The sequence below is a fragment of the Rhizoctonia solani genome, chromosome 4, assembly GCF_016906535.1.
Source record: "Rhizoctonia solani chromosome 4, complete sequence".
Lineage (NCBI taxonomy): Eukaryota > Fungi > Basidiomycota > Agaricomycetes > Cantharellales > Ceratobasidiaceae > Rhizoctonia > Rhizoctonia solani.
The window spans coordinates 2622714-2639266 of NC_057373.1; the positions used below are offsets into that span (position 1 = coordinate 2622714).

Sequence of the window (16553 nt, forward strand, 5' to 3'; positions counted from 1 at the left end):
CATTTTCTATGGAATTGTACAATTTAGCACCAGGTGCAATGCAAGTAGTAGATACATTCATATGCAAAAGATGATGTAAGTCAAACTAGAAGGGCCCACCAAATGCTTGGCCTAATGTGTCAAGTTCGTTGGTAGATATAGACTCGAAGGACACCGGCGGGACATTCACGAGAACGCTCAAGGACGAAGTAGAAGTGTCCGTAAATAGGCTCGGTAGTGGGCTTGAGCTGCTAGTAAAAGGCGTCACTTCACCCTGGGAGCCACTTGAACGTGATTCTAGCCACGCGCTGTTTCCTGGGGAAATATGCAAATCTCCATGGTCAGAGGGAAGGCCTTTCTGTGAGACGCTGTAGGCCATGTGTGCGTAGTTGGTCTATAGCAATAGATTTAGCGGATTATTTAAGAATAGGCGGGGTCACTACCTGTAGCTCAAATTCTAGCACCTTGTTGTTCTTTAATGCAATAGGGAGTCGTGTCCCCAACTGGTTGAGGACATACCTTGTGAAGATAAATTAAGTCGCATGGGCTTTGGGATTCGGTTCATTCGTACTTAACAGACTGAATTTCGAGGTCGATAGCCAAAGCCTCTCCTTGATGTCCCCTGCCGATTTCAACCTTGTAGAATCGAATCTATAGCAGAAAGTAAATACGGTGTGTTTTAGAAAGTCTTTGTGGCATACCAGGATGGATGCCGCCCGGCCCCAACAGCTCTGTAGATTACCAACGTGAACGGTTCGCCTCCTGGGTGGAGATACACTCATACCATGCATCTATTAGATTTGATGAGCAACCCAGAAAGAGGTCCAATTGTCTTACTCACATCGGAGGAAGTCTGGTGATATCGTAACTCGTTGAACAAATGCTGTGCATCAAGTTAGTAATTGCCCGGGCCGCAATCATGAGCTTCATTGAAGATGTGCAATGAGGGGAATATAAATTGGCATGCTAAAGTTATAGAAAGTTAGACTTGAGCCTGTCCTTTTGAAAATTGCTTAGGTGCCTTATCGTGAAGCAGTATCATTGCACTGGAATGCAAACAATTACCTTCAGTGCTCAGTTGCTGTGATTATTACCAATACACTCACAGATGTGGCATTAAATGTGCTGCATATACATGGGTATCCAGTCCCCTCGAGAACTGAACGATTGGGGTAGTGTAATGCCGAGGAAATGATTTCCTTTAGTGTTATAGCCGATTAGTAAGTCATTATTTCCGCCAAACAATCACTTACTTGAACGAACCAATTAATTGCTCTAATTGATGAAACTCGGGAAGCGCCCGAACGTCAGCCACATCAGGATTCTTGTGTCGTACCCTCAAGTTAAACCATCTCGCCTACGTGAAAAAAAGCTCTAGTCGTCAAGAATCAGTGTATGCAATTGAAAAGTTATTATACTTTCGAAATGAGAATTGCTCCTGAAGGTTTGAACGCTAGGGTCAAAAATCTATAACTGCTAGCACACCACTATGAAGCGATACCTTTGATGTACAAGGAGAAGCCATCAGTTACTTCCGCGAAGTGTTGGAGAAGTGCATCTGTCGATTGTAAGAATTGCCTTGGCCCTTGAATATCACGCTAAATTAGATAATAAGACGAGGACTTGGTTAAATTAAGTAACATTATACTTACTCCCTCCTCAAAATTAGACAAACTGCCGGGCAAAACTTGATGAATATCTTGATCATCGAGGGACATAGCTGGAAAATGCTATTAGGATTTGTTTAAGTAGAATATTGACGGACCATACCCCAAGAGCAAGGGGTGTCGTGGAATCGCTCATTCGAATACGCTACCCAAAACAGGTTTACTCGTACTTCACGCTCTGTGCAGTTGATTGGGTCGGGAAGGAGAGTATCGGGGTTTTCCTATTTTTGATGTGTTAGTGGGCATCCCTCTTTATAGTCCCGTTGCACGCACTGACAAACGGGCCGGATCGCGCTTCGTTCCGTCTCCACGAAACCCCGGGCTGGTATGTAAGCCCAGAGGTACGGCGCACCTTAAGACATTGCCTATGGTCGACCATAATTCTACCGAGCGACCTTGACATTGATAGAAATCGGCCAGAATCACCTGGGCTAGACGACAGGTATGGGTGTGGTTAAATTAAGGATAAAAGACACAAGAACTTACCTTGCGTAATTTCAAAAAGGTTGAAGCCCATCGCCAAGGCCTGTTCTGAGGTCTCCTTTGCCCACCTCGCATGCATTTCTGCAAAAGACTCCTCCCTTAATTCGGGCCGCCTGCGATCCCCAAAAATAAAATCAGGATAAGTCTTGTCGAGATCGCTGCCAGGAGGCGGCTCGATAAGATAGGAAAATACGCCTGCATAAGCGCAGATGGCATGGAGGAGTGATACATGGGGGAATTCAGGCGACTTGGGCGATAATGTCAAGGAGAGCATGAAAGTTGGACGATGAATAATATAATGCGCATGGGGATAGCAGTTGAAGAATACATCGATAAGATGGTGCAGAAGGTCAGGTTTGGGAAATCGTTTCGACCAACCGGATATAATCAACTGCCTCGAACTCATAGAGCTGTCAGATGGCGAACTGGTGGTTTGGTTTGTACCCGGGGCCGCGAACCGATCCATAGATGTTGGGTCATATGGATCCAAGATATCTCCTGTATCAAACAGCTCGTGTTCACCGAGGTTTCCAATAAAAGCGTCTGAGGAAGTCGATTCGGATGCGAGGGGCATTGGTGGCGAAGGCTCTCCTTCCTTCAATAGCTGCTGCTTTAACAAGCTTTCCAACTGGCCTAAACAATGTCAACCCCGGATAAGAACGACACCTATGCTACCTACTTATTTTATCTTCGAGTACCTTGTACTTGGTACGAGGTTTAGCTGGAGACGATCCCGAAGCGGGGTCGTCATATGTGCATTCAGGCTCTATCTGTAGCAATGCCGGGTTACTAGAAGATGCGAATCGATGAGACCTCACGCATGTCGAGCAAGGTTTTTGGGCGTCACTAGGGTGAATATGAGTTGGAGTCTGTTCAACTGCGGCTCTTGCTAACCAACCATCTCTTTAGACAACCTCAATAACAATCAAGACATATCATATGCATGACGCTCACTCACCAGTTTCCGTTTCCTACATTGATGACATGCCTGAATATGGTGGGATAATCAGCCTTTGACTCGCTCGGGCAAAACGTAGGACGAACTTGGTTTCGCTTTAGCAGTTGCGGTAGCTGCCCGCTCGATGAATCGCTCTGTGGTTGTGCGCGAGGCATCTCAGCGATGTCTAATAGTGGAATAATATTATGGTAGCAACGAAGTCAAAGGCTTAAAGGAGGTGGGTTAAACAGAAGACAGTCCGCACAGCTTTATTTACAGCACATCACGCCGCAAGCTAGCCCGGCTGTGGAAGATCACCAGCGTCACACGGATTGCAATGCAAGATTTACAATTCGGATTCGATTATTCATCAGGTTGACGACAAATGTTATTCTAGACCTCGTATAGGTCGTTGAATAAGCAGGCACTGTCAGTACTGCGTCTGTCACTAGCACGATTTATGTATCAAAAAGGCTGGACACCAGGTATAGAAGATTAGGCAATAATAAACATGTTATTACACTATGATACTCAGTGGTGAAAGCAAAAACAGCTACTAGAACACAGCCTGAAATAAGGGATGTTATTTCTTCTGTATGGTTGCAACAAGCCTAAGCGCGAACGTTAATACTCTCGTGCGCGCATTTCAAGACATCTTACTCACCAATCAAGCCCTTCTTCAAGCCCCTCCCCTTTAGTAGCACAACTTCCTCGAACACTCCATTCCCTCCCCTTTTCTGCTCCAGCTAACCCAAGGCGGTCCGAAATCTCTCCAGGAGGCAAAGCTCCAGGAACGTCCTACGTGTCGTCTTTATTTAGACAGGATTTTGTTTCGAAAACGGTCGATATACATGCCTGTTTATTCGAAAAGACGAGTACAGGTACGCCTTTTAGCTCTTCTTCTGCCAGCATTGTAAGTAATTCTGCCCGGGAAGTCTGTAGCCTGTCGTGATCGGAGGCATCGATTACGTAGATAATGGCGTGGGTATTGGCATAATAACATCGCCAGTAGGGTCTGGGAGTTCAAGGCGTTAGTCATATATAGTCGGGACACGGCTATGGAAAACGTACCGTATGCTAGATTGACCTAGTGGGAGTAATATTCATATCAGACAGCGAGCCTTCCTAAAAGTAATGTTACTGACCGCCCAAGTCCCATACTTGGAACTTGATGTTCTTGTATGTTACGCTTTCAACGTTGAATCCAATAGCTTGAAAGCGGGTCAACATAGAGCCTCAAGTTATGTGCGGAGGAAACTTACTGGGAATGGTCGATACTACTTCCCCAATCTGTTTTGTACCTTAGGCGATGCTGTGGCGTCCCTTTCGCTGAAAAACGTACCTGAAGCCGATATAATATAGTCGTTTTCCCGGCACTGTCAAGTCTATAGATACAAAATATTTAAGTATGCTAACGGCTTACAATAGCGGAAGACATACCCGACCATGAGAATTCGGACATCCTTCTCCTTACCCCATGAAGCGAGCGATGACAGAGAGCTGAAAATCGAGGATATCGTAACACCCATAGCAGGCCTTAGACCAAATAAGTCTGGACTGGTTTGGGGGGTGTTTGAAAAGAGAGTGGATACGTGTGAGGTGGAGGAAGTGGTACGTTGGCGAATAGGCCCGGCTTGGAGGCGCGCTCGCTTCGGCGCTTACGAGAGCCGTGATCTTGCGATTTCCAATCGCGTGCCTCACCAGCCGGTTGACGTACACCAGCTTGGTACAGGCTTGACACTTGGGTCTAAAATTCGGAAATAGTCAAGTTCCTCGGTTCATTATGTCTGCCATGGAAGAAGATACCAAAGACGAAGGGGCGTTGCTTGAGCAATTATCTTCTGTGTTAACTGAACTCCAAGAAAACCCATACGACCTTGCCAAACATTATGAACATATTCGGCTGGCTAGTTCGCTCCCTGGCATGGAGGAACAGGCTATCTCAGCCAGGGAAATGATGATTGAAACATGGGCTTCCTCAGAAGGTGAGAGACGCGTAACTTCATCCAGTATTATACTTATCGTTTGTAGATGTATGGCTACCCTTGCTCGATCACAAGATTGCTGCCGCTGGAAATCTAACAACTGAAGGCTTTAACGAGATAACCACATGGTTCGAAAAAGCCGAAGCGGATTATTTCTGTGAGTCCGGCGAATAAAACCATATGTTCATTCTTCTAATACTATAACTAAACTTAGCCATCGAAATCCTACGCAAGCACATGGAGTTCATCCTCAACGCTTCCACATCCGGTAGTGATGAAATACAAGCGTTTCTGACACGCGATACAGTCCGAGAGCTATTGAAAGAAATAGTACTAAAAGGGTCGGGGCATATAACCAAGTGCAATATTCTATGGGACAAATGGATTGCTTGGGAGATGGAATGTTTCTCGGATTCATCTCATACTCCAGAAGACGTTGCACGCGTACAGGCCACTCTCCTCTCCCGACTTCATACCCCTCATTCTGGGCTTGACAATGCACTACAAGAATATTCCACCTTTGTTTCAACCCATCTACCGGATTCCAGTTATGAGGAGCTCCTAGTAGCAGCAAGCAAAGCTAGAAGCGAACCCCAGAAGAAGTTTGGATGGCGCGAACGATGGGAAACGTCCATTCAGCAAGCTGAAGATTCTCCAGCAATTTATGCTCAATATATTGATTACGAATGGAGGCGACCTGACCCTACTTTTTTGGTCCCATTATATGAACGAGCAATCGCGGCCACCGCTGCGCGAAGAATGGAGCCTGGCGGGGAGGAAACACTACAGAGGTTTTGGGCGGGATTATACAAGGCTGTGGTATGTTTGAACTTGGTGCACTTGATTTTCCATAACATTTTTGTTCTAGCAAAAATCTGCAGAAATGAGGGCAAAGGCTATGCACATCAAACGTTCGAAGAAAAAACGTGATGAGGATATGGACGAAGAAGTATTGGAGGATCTTGAGGATATTCAAGTACGCGCAACTCTAGTTGTGATGCGGGCGATACGGAGCGTCCCATTCTCAAGCTCTATCTGGGCATCACATATCTTGAATGCAGTGAGTCACTGTCATATATCGACTGTGTTTCTATTTACTAAAACAACTCAAAGGGTACATCTGCCACAAATGACGCCACAGCCACCATGGCTTCTGTAGACGGTAAGGTGGACGCTGATCTAGACTAGATAAATCAACTTAATCACTATACTACAGTATTAACTGATCGTGCGTTGACGCTCCTTCGACTAAAAGGTGCCGATAGTGAGGCGTTCGTTGAAGTTGGGCTCGCAAGTGCGGACGCACTAAAGGTACGCCTTCAAACAGAGGATGGAGCCGGTAAGTTAAATATAATGCCGTAAAAGAAGTATTTTATTAACAGAGGTACAGATGAAACTATATTTGGGGGTATCGTTACCACTCTTCCAAAGTGCATAGATGCGGTTCGCCAAGGTAACGAAATTTAGTTACATGTTATATTGATGAGCGCTTTAAGGTTTATTTACTCTAGCCAGCAAGGATGGCGATAGACTTTTGCGGCTTGAACAGTACCTATATGCGGCAGTATGACCATCCTTATTTTGTCACCGCAAGCGCTTACCATCTCACTAGTACACAAGACTTATTCAAGGCGCCGATTTCGGAGAATTGGCGGTCGATCTATTGAAAACCACCGAAGAACATTACAAGGGTAGCTATTTGGCATGTACATTGCGAGCCACGGACCTAATGTAAGTTTCTTTGATTTAACTACCAGGAGCATAGCATAAATACTTTGTTTGTTTGTTCAGTCAACGCGGTGAAGTGGTCCAAGCACGCGATGTCTACAAACGTGGTGCAAGCCGACCGTTGGACTGGCCAGAACAAGTGTGGGATAATTGGATTCTGTTCGAACACATATTTGGGGACCAGTCGAGTCTTGAGGCCGCGCAAGAGGTTGTCGACAAGCAAAGGGCAATCGTAATGAAGAAGCGTCAAAAGGTATGGCCAAGTCATATTTTTTTAGGAGGTGACACGAGCTGATTTTGGCTTAGGAAGCTGCGAAAGCTGCAGAAGCTTACGCTGCTGCCAATCCTGTTGCTACTACCACCGAAACTGAAGCCGTCGAAGATCAACCTCAAGACGAAAATGTAATGGACGTCGATGAAGGAATACAAGATAATCGAAAACGCAAGGCCGAATCCCCGATCATAAAACGAGTTGCACAGGAACCCACTCAAAAGAAGGCCAAGGCTGGTGAGCGACGTACACTTATGCATAATTAACGTGGCTAATCGAAGGTTAAGATACCACGACACTGAAGAGGTGCGCTCTCAAAAATCAAAATCGCCACTTTTTAAATAATATCTTTCACAGGGACCGAGAGAATAGTACCGTTTTCGTGACTGATATGCCCGCAGGAATTGATCAAGAGGAAATTCAACAACTCTTCCGTGATGTAAGTTATACAATTTTACCTGCTCTATCTTTCTAAGCTAAACCTGGGCAGTGCGGTGAGATTCGAGAAATCAAGATTATGCAAGTTGAAAGCGAGCCTATTGTGACCGTAGAATTCATGGACCGAGTAAGCTTCCTATCTTGATCCCAGACTGCAGTTGGTTGATGCGCCACTTAGGAAAGCGTTCCTGCCGCCTTGACAAAAGACAAAAAGCGACTCAACGATACTGAAATCAGTGTTCATCTGGCTTGGAAATCAACACTGTACATAACTAACTTCCTCGAGAGTACCGACGACGCCGAGATTCGCAAAATGTTTTCACCGGTATGTATGCACCTAGCAGTAGTTCATTTTGGATAGTTACGCATATAGTCAGTTTGGGAAAATTCTCGATGTCCGATGGCCCAGTAAGAAATTCAAAACGACTCGTCGGTTTTGCTACCTGCAATACACATCGCCTGTACGTCATTTTTTCCCCGACGGGCACTCCAGAGGCTTACGCTATTGCATATAGGCAGCAGCCCAAGCAGCGCTCTCGCTCCACAACAAAGAACTAGCCCCCAACCAACGAATGAGCGTGTATATCTCCAACCCAGAGCGGAAAAAAGAACGCACAGATGCCGGGGCAGATCAACGTGAGATATACATCGCAGGTCTATCGAAACTTTCGACCCGTGCCGACTTGGAGCAGCTGTTTGGTCAATTTGGGGCGATCAAGGAGATTAGGATTGCTACCGAGACAGACGGGAGCGCCAAGGGTTATGCATTTGTAGAGTTTGAGCAGGAGGCAAGTAGGGGTCTTTCGTGCTGTTTAGGTTGGTACTGACTTGGATATGCAAGTCATCGGCATCTCAGGCGTTGAGTATGAACAACCATGAACTCAAGAAGCGTAGAATTGCCGTGACGATCGCTGACTCCCGTGTTCACGCAAAGCACAAGTACGCGCGCCCAAACTGTCATATTCTCTTTTACCCTTGAGCTGACGTTTAAACAGGAATGACGAACACGCCGGTCTATCCCGCAAAGCAGAACAGCGCACCCGCAGCCTACGTGTCAAGAACGTCCCGGCAGATGCAACCGATGGGCTCTTGCAACAGACCTTTGAAAAGCTGGCGCCTGTTGTGAGCGTGCAGGTTCAAGAGGGAAAGGGCGAGGCGGTTGTGGAACTGAAGCATGCCTCGGTGCGTTTTGAATCTGACTGGCATCCAGCCTCATGGGGACCAGGTCGAATTGACTGTTTTGGCTTGATTTTAGGACGTTGGGAAACTGTTGCTCCTCACTGAGCCAATTACGTTCAACGGCGTGGCCCTGGGGCTTAGTGAAGAGTCTGCAAGCAAGGCGCCCTCCAAACCTAACGCTGCGTTCGTACCTCGCGCTGCTGGATCCAGGCCCCGAGCAGGATTGGGGAGCAAAAAAGCCGGAATCGGGGCCATCTCTGCATCAAATCCACCACCAGCCTCAGTTCCAGCTTCCGCTTCGGCTCCTTCGGCAGGAGGTAGCGGAAAGAATCAAGATGATTTCAGGAACATGCTCTTGGGGAAGAAGTAATCGAGTTAAATTAGGTGGGGCGCAAAACAACAATGAGCAAAATGAAGACAATAGGTTGTACACTATACATTGTTGCCTTTTACAAATCAAACATACTCGTCGTGTAACACTCTGTTGGGTGCCCGTTGTGTGCGATCTCGTGGTATGATACCTGCAATAGTTCCATTGTAGTGATCTACCTTTACTTGCATCGTTGCGCAACGATATTCGGTCCGTGTTCCTTCCACTCTTCCTTGCTGATCCATAGCTGGTGGAATGTCCCGAGACTAGCCAGAATACTTCCACCAAGCCATGGTGCGAACCTTCGTTCAGAAGGGTTTCCGGGAGCATGAATTTTGAGTTTAGACTGCGAGCCAAGTTCATGTTAGTATCCGTCTACTCTCAACACAACAGCCAAGCAACATACCTGAATCTGCAGCGGCAATGGTCGTCAGCATGGTACTCAAAAAGTACAGAAAGCAAAACACTTACGCCACCGGCTAGCCTCATCAGCTCGTTATTGATCCTATCCGCCATGCCCGGCAGCAAGCTGTTTCCACCAGTAAGGACGACATTGTTTAATAGAGCCGGTCGAAGGTCTGGCTCTGTAGCGTTCAGACACGCATGGATGAGTTGGGGGAGAGTTGGGGGGAGTTGGGGTCCGCCCTGTTTCGAATGGATGTGTTAGTAGATGTGCAGAGGGTGTACAGATATTATTTGGGGCCAGGAGGAAGAAAGTAGATGCTTACTCCAAGATGATGATGCGTAAAGTACACTTCTCCAGGTATGAAGCGTTCAGACGAAAACACCGAGCTGAATCCCGTCGGAAATTCATAATGTCGCGGAGGACGCATCGCAGCATGTCTAAATCGGCCGCATGGCCAGTAAAGGTTGGCAAGGGGGTCAAGTACAAGGGAATGGCGGGGTCAGTTCAAGTTCGATCAAAGAATACAAAGAAACGCACTGATCGTTCCATCCTTGATCTAACACGCCGACGCATCCATTGATCCATTCCTCGACTTCGCGATTTTCGGCCCACGATAGCCATGTTTTGGTTGTCCCTGGCTGGCGCTCCGGCCGCAGTGCAAAGGAGGGGGGCATGTTTACTTCAACGGGCTGAATATACATCAAATGAATGGGCGTGAATAGAGAACCAGTTAGTGATGTCGAATTGTTGGGGGAAGAGCGGAAAAGGACTGACCTGTTTGGAAGCAATGAGCTGGTGAGGTACGAGTGAAGCTCCTGGTCTTCCAACATTTGCGTTCCCGTTGGAAAGCATCGTGAACGCGGTTGTTTGTGCAAGTGGAGGAAGAGGAGATTGTGCAATTCCTAAACGATTCACAGTTATTACAATATGTACCGAATCATTAACCTTGCGCACCTTTTCTCAGTACAAAGCCATCCGAGACGGGGACAACGCTCGCGACACTCTTTCCGATATCAATAACGAGCGCCGTGCCTTTTCCAGCAGCAAAGCTGACAAATAAATTAATATAGGACTGTTTCAAGTGTAGTGAGGTGCACATACGCGCTAAGCACACCATTGTTGGCGATATAAAATGCTGGGACCTGGAACTCTTCAAACAGAATCTCGGCCATTCGTTCACGGTTAGCTTGTGTGTTCCATGCAGGCTCAGTCATAAGCACAGGATGCTCGGCCGGGTCACAATGCAGCGAACGGTTGATTGCATGGTTAATAATCGCAGGAACAGGGGTCCAATCGTAGACTAGAGAGCCCATGAACTTTCGAGCTTCGACTCTTGTCTAAAAAACTCACCAATGCCGTTCTGGAGGGGATTGCCAACCTCCATACCATCGCGCCAGAGACTAACGCCCTCATCTCCGAGATGAATCCTGACTTCCTTGTTGTTCTCGTCTCCAGAGTAGTGGGTAGTGTATCCAAATGTCGTCGGAAACACGGCTTTGGGTATGTCGTCCCCCGCGTACCCTGCTCGCGTCGTGGATGTCCCAATATCCAGCACAAGCGCCGATACTTCGTCTATTTTGATATTAGTACATACACACGGACGCTCAAAATACCTGAATTGACTTGCCTCCTCCGTACGCGACCATCGTAAACAAGTCAGATTGCAAGTTGTTGTCTGGGCGCTTAGTAGTATAACCAAAACACCCCCGATATAGCACAGCCACACGGCGCTTGATTCAAGAAATTTGGTTCTGCTCTCGATCGTCTAGTGCTCGTGTCTATTTCTTATTTATGGCTCCCAAGACGAATGGAGTTGCCAATGGCAAGGCAGCAAACAGAAAGCGAAAAGACTTGGAAGAAGAGGAGGAAGAGCAGTTGGGAGCGAGCCTAGATATGCCTGTGCCTAGCGATTCGGAGGACGACCATGACGGCGAGGAGTCTGACGGAGAGGCAGATGAATTTCCCGAGATTGACCCTGCTAGTTCAAGTGAGGATGAGGGAGAAAATGAGTCAGAATCGGAGGAAACAGACCACTCGGAAGACGAGGAGAGCAGCAGCGATGCCGAGTCCGACGGTCCTATACCCATTGGCGGCAAAGTTATTACCTCTGAAATTACGGGTCAGCCAAAACGAGTCTATAACCCCATTGAACCAGACTATGACTCGGACTCATCCACCGAAGAGGTAATTATCTCTTTATCTGTGTATTTCAGCTAATTGACTTTTGGTGCTAGGATCCAAACAGAATAGGCAACGTCCCCGCGCATTGGTATGATGACCTCCCACACATTGGGTACACTATCGACGGGAAGAAAGTCCTTCGTCCTGCTCGAGGCGACGAGCTTGACAAATTCCTGTCGACCGTCGAGGATCCTTCGTCATGGACCAGTGCACTCGACAAGTCTACTATGAAAGATGTTCAGCTGTCCGCTCAGGAGCTCGATATCATCAGGAGGCTACAAGAGGGCGAAAACCCCGACGCTGGATACAATCCGTACGAACCGACCGTTGAATGGTTCACAGGCAAGGGTAAAGAGGAAATTATGCCTCTCAGTGCAAGGCCTGAACCCAAACGACGATTCGTCCCCAGTAAATGGGAGAAACAAAAAGTGAGTCCTATGCCCGGTTGGCTCGCATAAACTGACTACATGCGTGCTATAGGTTATGAAGATCGTCCGTGCAATCCGGGCTGGCCGAATTATACCCCGAAAACCGACCACCGCGGACTCTGCGCCCCGATTCTACGAACTCTGGTCCACTCCTGCAGATGCAGACCATCAACCGCCCCTACCAGCTCCTAAACCATCCCTTCCAACAACTGCAGAGTCGTACAATCCACCCGAAGAGTACCTCCCCACCCCCGAAGAAACGAAAGAATGGGAAGAAACAGAAAAACAAGACCGCGAACAAAACTTCTTGTCTAAAAAATACTCGGCCTTGCGCTTGGTTCCTGCTTACCAGCAATTTGCTCAAGAACGCTTCGAACGACTTTTGGACCTTTATTTGGCCCCAAGAGTACAGCGTAAAAAGCTAAACATCGATCCTAACTCGCTTATCCCCACGCTGCCGAGCCCCGCAAGCTTGCGGCCATTCCCTACGCACGAAGCTTCGAGGTCTGATGTAGCTAATACACGAGTGCGGTGCGCGGCTGTGAGTCCGGACGGAGCGTGGATTCTTACAGGCGATGAGAGTGGGATTGTGAGGCTATGGGAGATGCTCATTGGGAGAGAAGCCGCCAAGTGGACGTTCGAAGGCAGAATCGGGGCGGTGGCCTGGTCTCCTCGTACCGACGCGAGCTTCTTTGTCGTTGGAGTGTAAGTGTCTTTTGGATTCGTCTCGAAACGATATTAATTCGGAACGTTTTAGGGAGGATACGATACATTATCTCATTCCGCCGTTTATTTCGCCGGCTGTTCACAAATTTACATTGTCCTTGCTCAACCCAGCTAATTTACCACCTCGTCCAGAGAGCTCATCTCCCTCGCTTAAATGGACGGTTCCAAACACCAAAACAGCATCCCAATATGTGCTCAGTGTATTATTACCAGCCGGATCAGGTCTCCCAAAACAAATCGTCTTTCATCGAAAGGGCGACTATTTTGCTTCTGTCTGTAAGTTATTTTTGTATCGGCGTGTCTCCGTGCCTTGGTGACCAAGTTGGGTTCGGAATTGTAGCCGGGAACGAAAGTCAGGGTGCAGTCTGGATACACCAGACGAGCAAACGCCACTCCCAGGCCCCGTTCCGTAAAGTCAAGGGCGCAGTTCAATGCGTACTGTTTCATCCCACAAAACCGCATTTCTTTGTCGCCGTAAGTTTAATTTGGTGCCATCTTCCGAGTTGACAGAATCTAATTTTTTCAATACAACAAATACAGACCCAAAGATATGTTCGCCTGTACGACCTCGCTGCGCAAAAATTGCTCAAGACGCTTATGCCGGGTATTCGTTGGATATCAAGCATGGATGTCCATCCTTCCGGGGACCATATCGTCGTCGGGGGATACGACCGCAAGCTTTGCTGGTTCGACCTCGAGCTGAGTTCCAAACCGTATAAAGTCCTGCGATACCACTCGCGTGCAATCCGGTCCCTACGGTTTCACGCAACGCAGCCTCTGTTTGCGTCCGCTAGCGACGACGGCACGGTTCAAGTGTTCCATGCGCGGGTGTACAATGATTTAATGACGGATCCATTAATCGTGCCGCTCAAAGTGTTGAGGGGACACCGTATCGTCGACGGGCTGGGTGTCTTGGACATTGCATGGGGTCCGCAGTTGGCGTGGTTGGCGAGCGCCGGAGCGGACGGAAGCGTCCGGCTGTGGTGCAACTAAACATGGATATTCAGTCAGTCATTTATAGAGATGAAGGGGAGGGGAGGGGGACTGATTGGCGTTACCAAGGAAGACGCCGAATTTGCAATGGCCACGTGTGGATATGTATGTCTCTGTGCGGTGGGAGACGAGGTGGTACTTGTCCACCACCGCACCCTCGGTGTCCACCTTGCCCTTTTGCCTTTGTTTTCTTCTTCTCTCTCGTGCTACTAGTTTGCTCTGAATACTATATAAAACACAGAAAATTGATAAATATCCCAACTTTTTTTTTCTCTGATTCTTTTAACTTTTGACAACCCCCTCTGCGTCTCGCTCGACCCGACTCCACTCGACTAATAGCCCACTTTTGCACTCGACTTGCTGACTTCTGCGCTTGATCGCATATCTATCCAACTCGACTCGTTGCTGCGAATTTTAACCTTCATTCATTGACTCTAGCCTATACACATATCCGCCACTATGCAGACGCAAGGAAACAGCCGTGCCTCCCTTCTGGCCAATCTGCGGACTGGCGGAGTGCGCTCAGTGTCTGGGGTCCCCCACTCTGCGGGGCCTACGACCACCTCGTTCCAAGTACCCCGGTTCTCGCAGTCGCATGCGATCTACGAAGACGACGATGATGCGATCGCAGCGCAGATGCAGCACCTCAACTTTGCTTCCAATGCCGCCATGGGCCCTCGCGCCATGATCAACGGTCCTATGACCGCTGGACTGGCTGGTCCTAATCAGTTCCAGCAGCAACAGATTATGATGCAGATGATGCTCCAGCAGCAGCAAGGGATGGGCATGGGTACGTCTTGATTCTGAAAATTTTCCACCAAGCCACGCTGATCCCGCATTGATAGGACTGAGCGCCGAGCAGCAGGCTTTGCAGCTCCAGCTCCAAAACGAGATCTTGATCCTTCAGGTGAGATGATCTTGCAGACCAATTAGGTATTCTCTGACGCTTTGCTCATCCCCTTGTTTGATTGGCTCAGGCAAAGCAGCAGCAGCAGCAACAGCAGTTCCAAGCTCAGATCCTCGCTCAGGCGCAGGCTCAACAGGCTCAGCTCCAGGCTCAGATTCAGGCCGCACAGGCTGCCCAACAGGCCCAATCTGGTCTCAACAACACTCGTTTGAACCCCGTCATCAACCGCCGTGTCTCGGCCGCCAATGCCGTCCCATCCACTGCTGGTCCCCTCCAGACGTCGTTCAATCTCGGGAACGCTCCCGCCCCTCGTCGTACGATGTCCATCGACCAGGACCCGGCCCCCATGACAGCTGCGATTGGCGGCCGCTTTGGTACTCGTGCTCCAAGCCTCTCAGCTACGACTGGGCTTAATCCTAATGCGGCTGCCTTTTCATTTGGAGCCCGTGTCGGATCGCCCACCAAGGAGAACCGTGAAGTCCAGGCCCATAGTGCAAGCGGGAGCCCGCCCCACCCGGCGACAACTGTCATCAGCGGTGGCACCTCGCTTGGGGGAGCTTCTGCGCCAGCTCCTACTGCCAACAGGTCCCAATCCGACCCCTCCTGGCGTCGTCCTTCCCAGTCTTCGTCCCCCGAGTCTCAGCCTCAGCGCCTGAGCCCGCCGGTCCGTGATCAATCTCCCATTTCACGTGCTCGTCCCCAACCGCTCAGGTTCATTTCGGGTCTGTCCACGACTGCGGAAGCTCCCCAAAGCTCTCCCAGCTCCCCCGAGCCTGATGTTGTTGCGACAGGCACTGACGGAGTCCAGACGATCTTGATTGATAATGGCCATAGCACCGGAAGCCGTAGCCCGTCGTCCAATTCCCCAACAACCCCTGTTGGGGGCGAGCCTCTCCCCGGACGCGAAGAAGCCTCGAAGCGTCTCTATGAGGGTCTTGGGATGGGCCGTTCCTTACCTACGAGCCAGAGCCAATTGTCTTCGGCAATGGGATCAAGTGCTTCCCTGAGCAGCCTTAGCGGTGCCTCTACCCCTGCTCGCGCTGTTTCCCAGGCTGTCCGCCAACCCCGCGGACCTCCGAGCGAAGTCAGCGAGCTCGGCCCACGCAACTTTGCATCTCGTGTACGTTCCAAGGCTATCGGCGGGCTTGAGGCCATGATGCTCGCCCGTAACCGCCGTCAGGGGCTCGACGTCGAGGCGTTCTAAGACGCAAAATTAGTCACTATTTTTTATTTTATTCAGCGCGTTTGGCATTCAGCGTGAGCGCGTCTGATAAAGCATGTAGGAGGACGCCGCGCGCTCCTCCCAGGTTGCAACAAAGAAATATAATGTAGTGGAAATGCCAATGCAATTCCAACGCAATCCTTAAACCTTTTCCCCTTCCTCTCTTTCCCCTTCTTTGAATTTTGTTTTGTTTTTCTCGCCCTGAACCAAACCAGCTCGCCTGGTTTTCCCTCTCGTTGATTCTAACCCCTTACCTCTGTTTGATAGTACCTGTAATACCACCATCCACCTGTCCGGGGGCGGTGCTGACCATCGTCCGTCTTGCTCTTATTCTCTTTACTCACGGACGCCTCCGCCCTGTGTTTCTCTGGTTTATCCCCTCCTTGCGTTATTCTTTGTGTTTAAGTACCCTGTCGTATGCAATCTTGGTTTTAGTACTGAAGTGGATTGCGTATACTTGTGTATTTGTTGATTGAATCTTTTTTGCTCGTTTGGTGTAATATGCATGGCTTGCGATAAGGAATTGATCGAAGCGGCTAAATTGGCACGAGCTTCGATGAGGCCATCCATGTGAGCAATGAGCTCTTAGTGCGCGGATAGCGCAAAGTCCGCATTTGCCCTCCACGAATGTGTCGTAAGCCCCAAATAATCTC

General features: G+C 48.8%; 6 protein-coding genes across 6 annotated transcripts; 3 read left to right on the forward strand and 3 right to left on the reverse strand.

Annotated features, from left to right (window-relative positions):
* Positions 1-85: 85 nt before the first annotated feature.
* Positions 86-3242, reverse strand: RhiXN_00877 (Fungal specific transcription factor domain; the record flags this gene model as incomplete). The annotated part of the gene is made up of 15 exons (XM_043320696.1): positions 86-373; positions 423-498; positions 551-630; positions 681-770; positions 821-862; positions 1115-1178; positions 1233-1336; positions 1398-1432; positions 1481-1577; positions 1632-1699; positions 1750-1867; positions 1920-2077; positions 2133-2762; positions 2809-2975; positions 3088-3242. The coding sequence occupies 15 exons, from the start codon at positions 3240-3242 to the stop codon at positions 86-88; spliced, it is 2172 nt and encodes a 723-aa protein (XP_043179708.1).
* Positions 3243-3649: 407 nt separating this feature from the next.
* Positions 3650-4595, reverse strand: RhiXN_00878 (ADP-ribosylation factor family; the record flags this gene model as incomplete). The annotated part of the gene is made up of 8 exons (XM_043320697.1): positions 3650-3677; positions 3731-3864; positions 3946-4081; positions 4138-4153; positions 4212-4277; positions 4329-4356; positions 4409-4451; positions 4507-4595. 8 exons carry the CDS (start codon positions 4593-4595, stop codon positions 3650-3652), a joined length of 540 nt encoding a protein of 179 aa, XP_043179709.1.
* A 254-nt stretch (positions 4596-4849) lies between these two features.
* RhiXN_00879 (RNA recognition motif protein) lies at positions 4850-9037 on the forward strand (the record flags this gene model as incomplete). Its single annotated transcript, XM_043320698.1, has 20 exons — positions 4850-5051; positions 5098-5208; positions 5266-5870; positions 5920-6111; positions 6165-6213; positions 6268-6390; positions 6442-6504; positions 6563-6615; positions 6664-6782; positions 6843-7032; positions 7086-7287; positions 7338-7356; positions 7408-7489; positions 7541-7615; positions 7667-7813; positions 7866-7949; positions 8004-8258; positions 8330-8427; positions 8484-8670; positions 8744-9037. 20 exons carry the CDS (start codon positions 4850-4852, stop codon positions 9035-9037), a joined length of 3150 nt encoding a protein of 1049 aa, XP_043179710.1.
* A 181-nt stretch (positions 9038-9218) lies between these two features.
* On the reverse strand, positions 9219-11089 carry RhiXN_00880 (actin; the record flags this gene model as incomplete). Its single annotated transcript, XM_043320699.1, has 11 exons — positions 9219-9383; positions 9444-9449; positions 9509-9682; positions 9766-9880; positions 9981-10132; positions 10218-10345; positions 10398-10492; positions 10545-10743; positions 10794-10937; positions 10964-11015; positions 11057-11089. The coding sequence occupies 11 exons, from the start codon at positions 11087-11089 to the stop codon at positions 9219-9221; spliced, it is 1263 nt and encodes a 420-aa protein (XP_043179711.1).
* Positions 11090-11234: 145 nt separating this feature from the next.
* On the forward strand, positions 11235-13771 carry RhiXN_00881 (ribosome biogenesis protein ERB1; the record flags this gene model as incomplete). The annotated part of the gene is made up of 6 exons (XM_043320700.1): positions 11235-11627; positions 11678-12052; positions 12105-12757; positions 12810-13054; positions 13119-13252; positions 13319-13771. 6 exons carry the CDS (start codon positions 11235-11237, stop codon positions 13769-13771), a joined length of 2253 nt encoding a protein of 750 aa, XP_043179712.1.
* A 459-nt stretch (positions 13772-14230) lies between these two features.
* Positions 14231-15882, forward strand: RhiXN_00882 (uncharacterized protein; the record flags this gene model as incomplete). Its single annotated transcript, XM_043320701.1, has 3 exons — positions 14231-14561; positions 14617-14678; positions 14749-15882. 3 exons carry the CDS (start codon positions 14231-14233, stop codon positions 15880-15882), a joined length of 1527 nt encoding a protein of 508 aa, XP_043179713.1.
* Between the last annotated feature and the right edge of the window lie 671 nt (positions 15883-16553).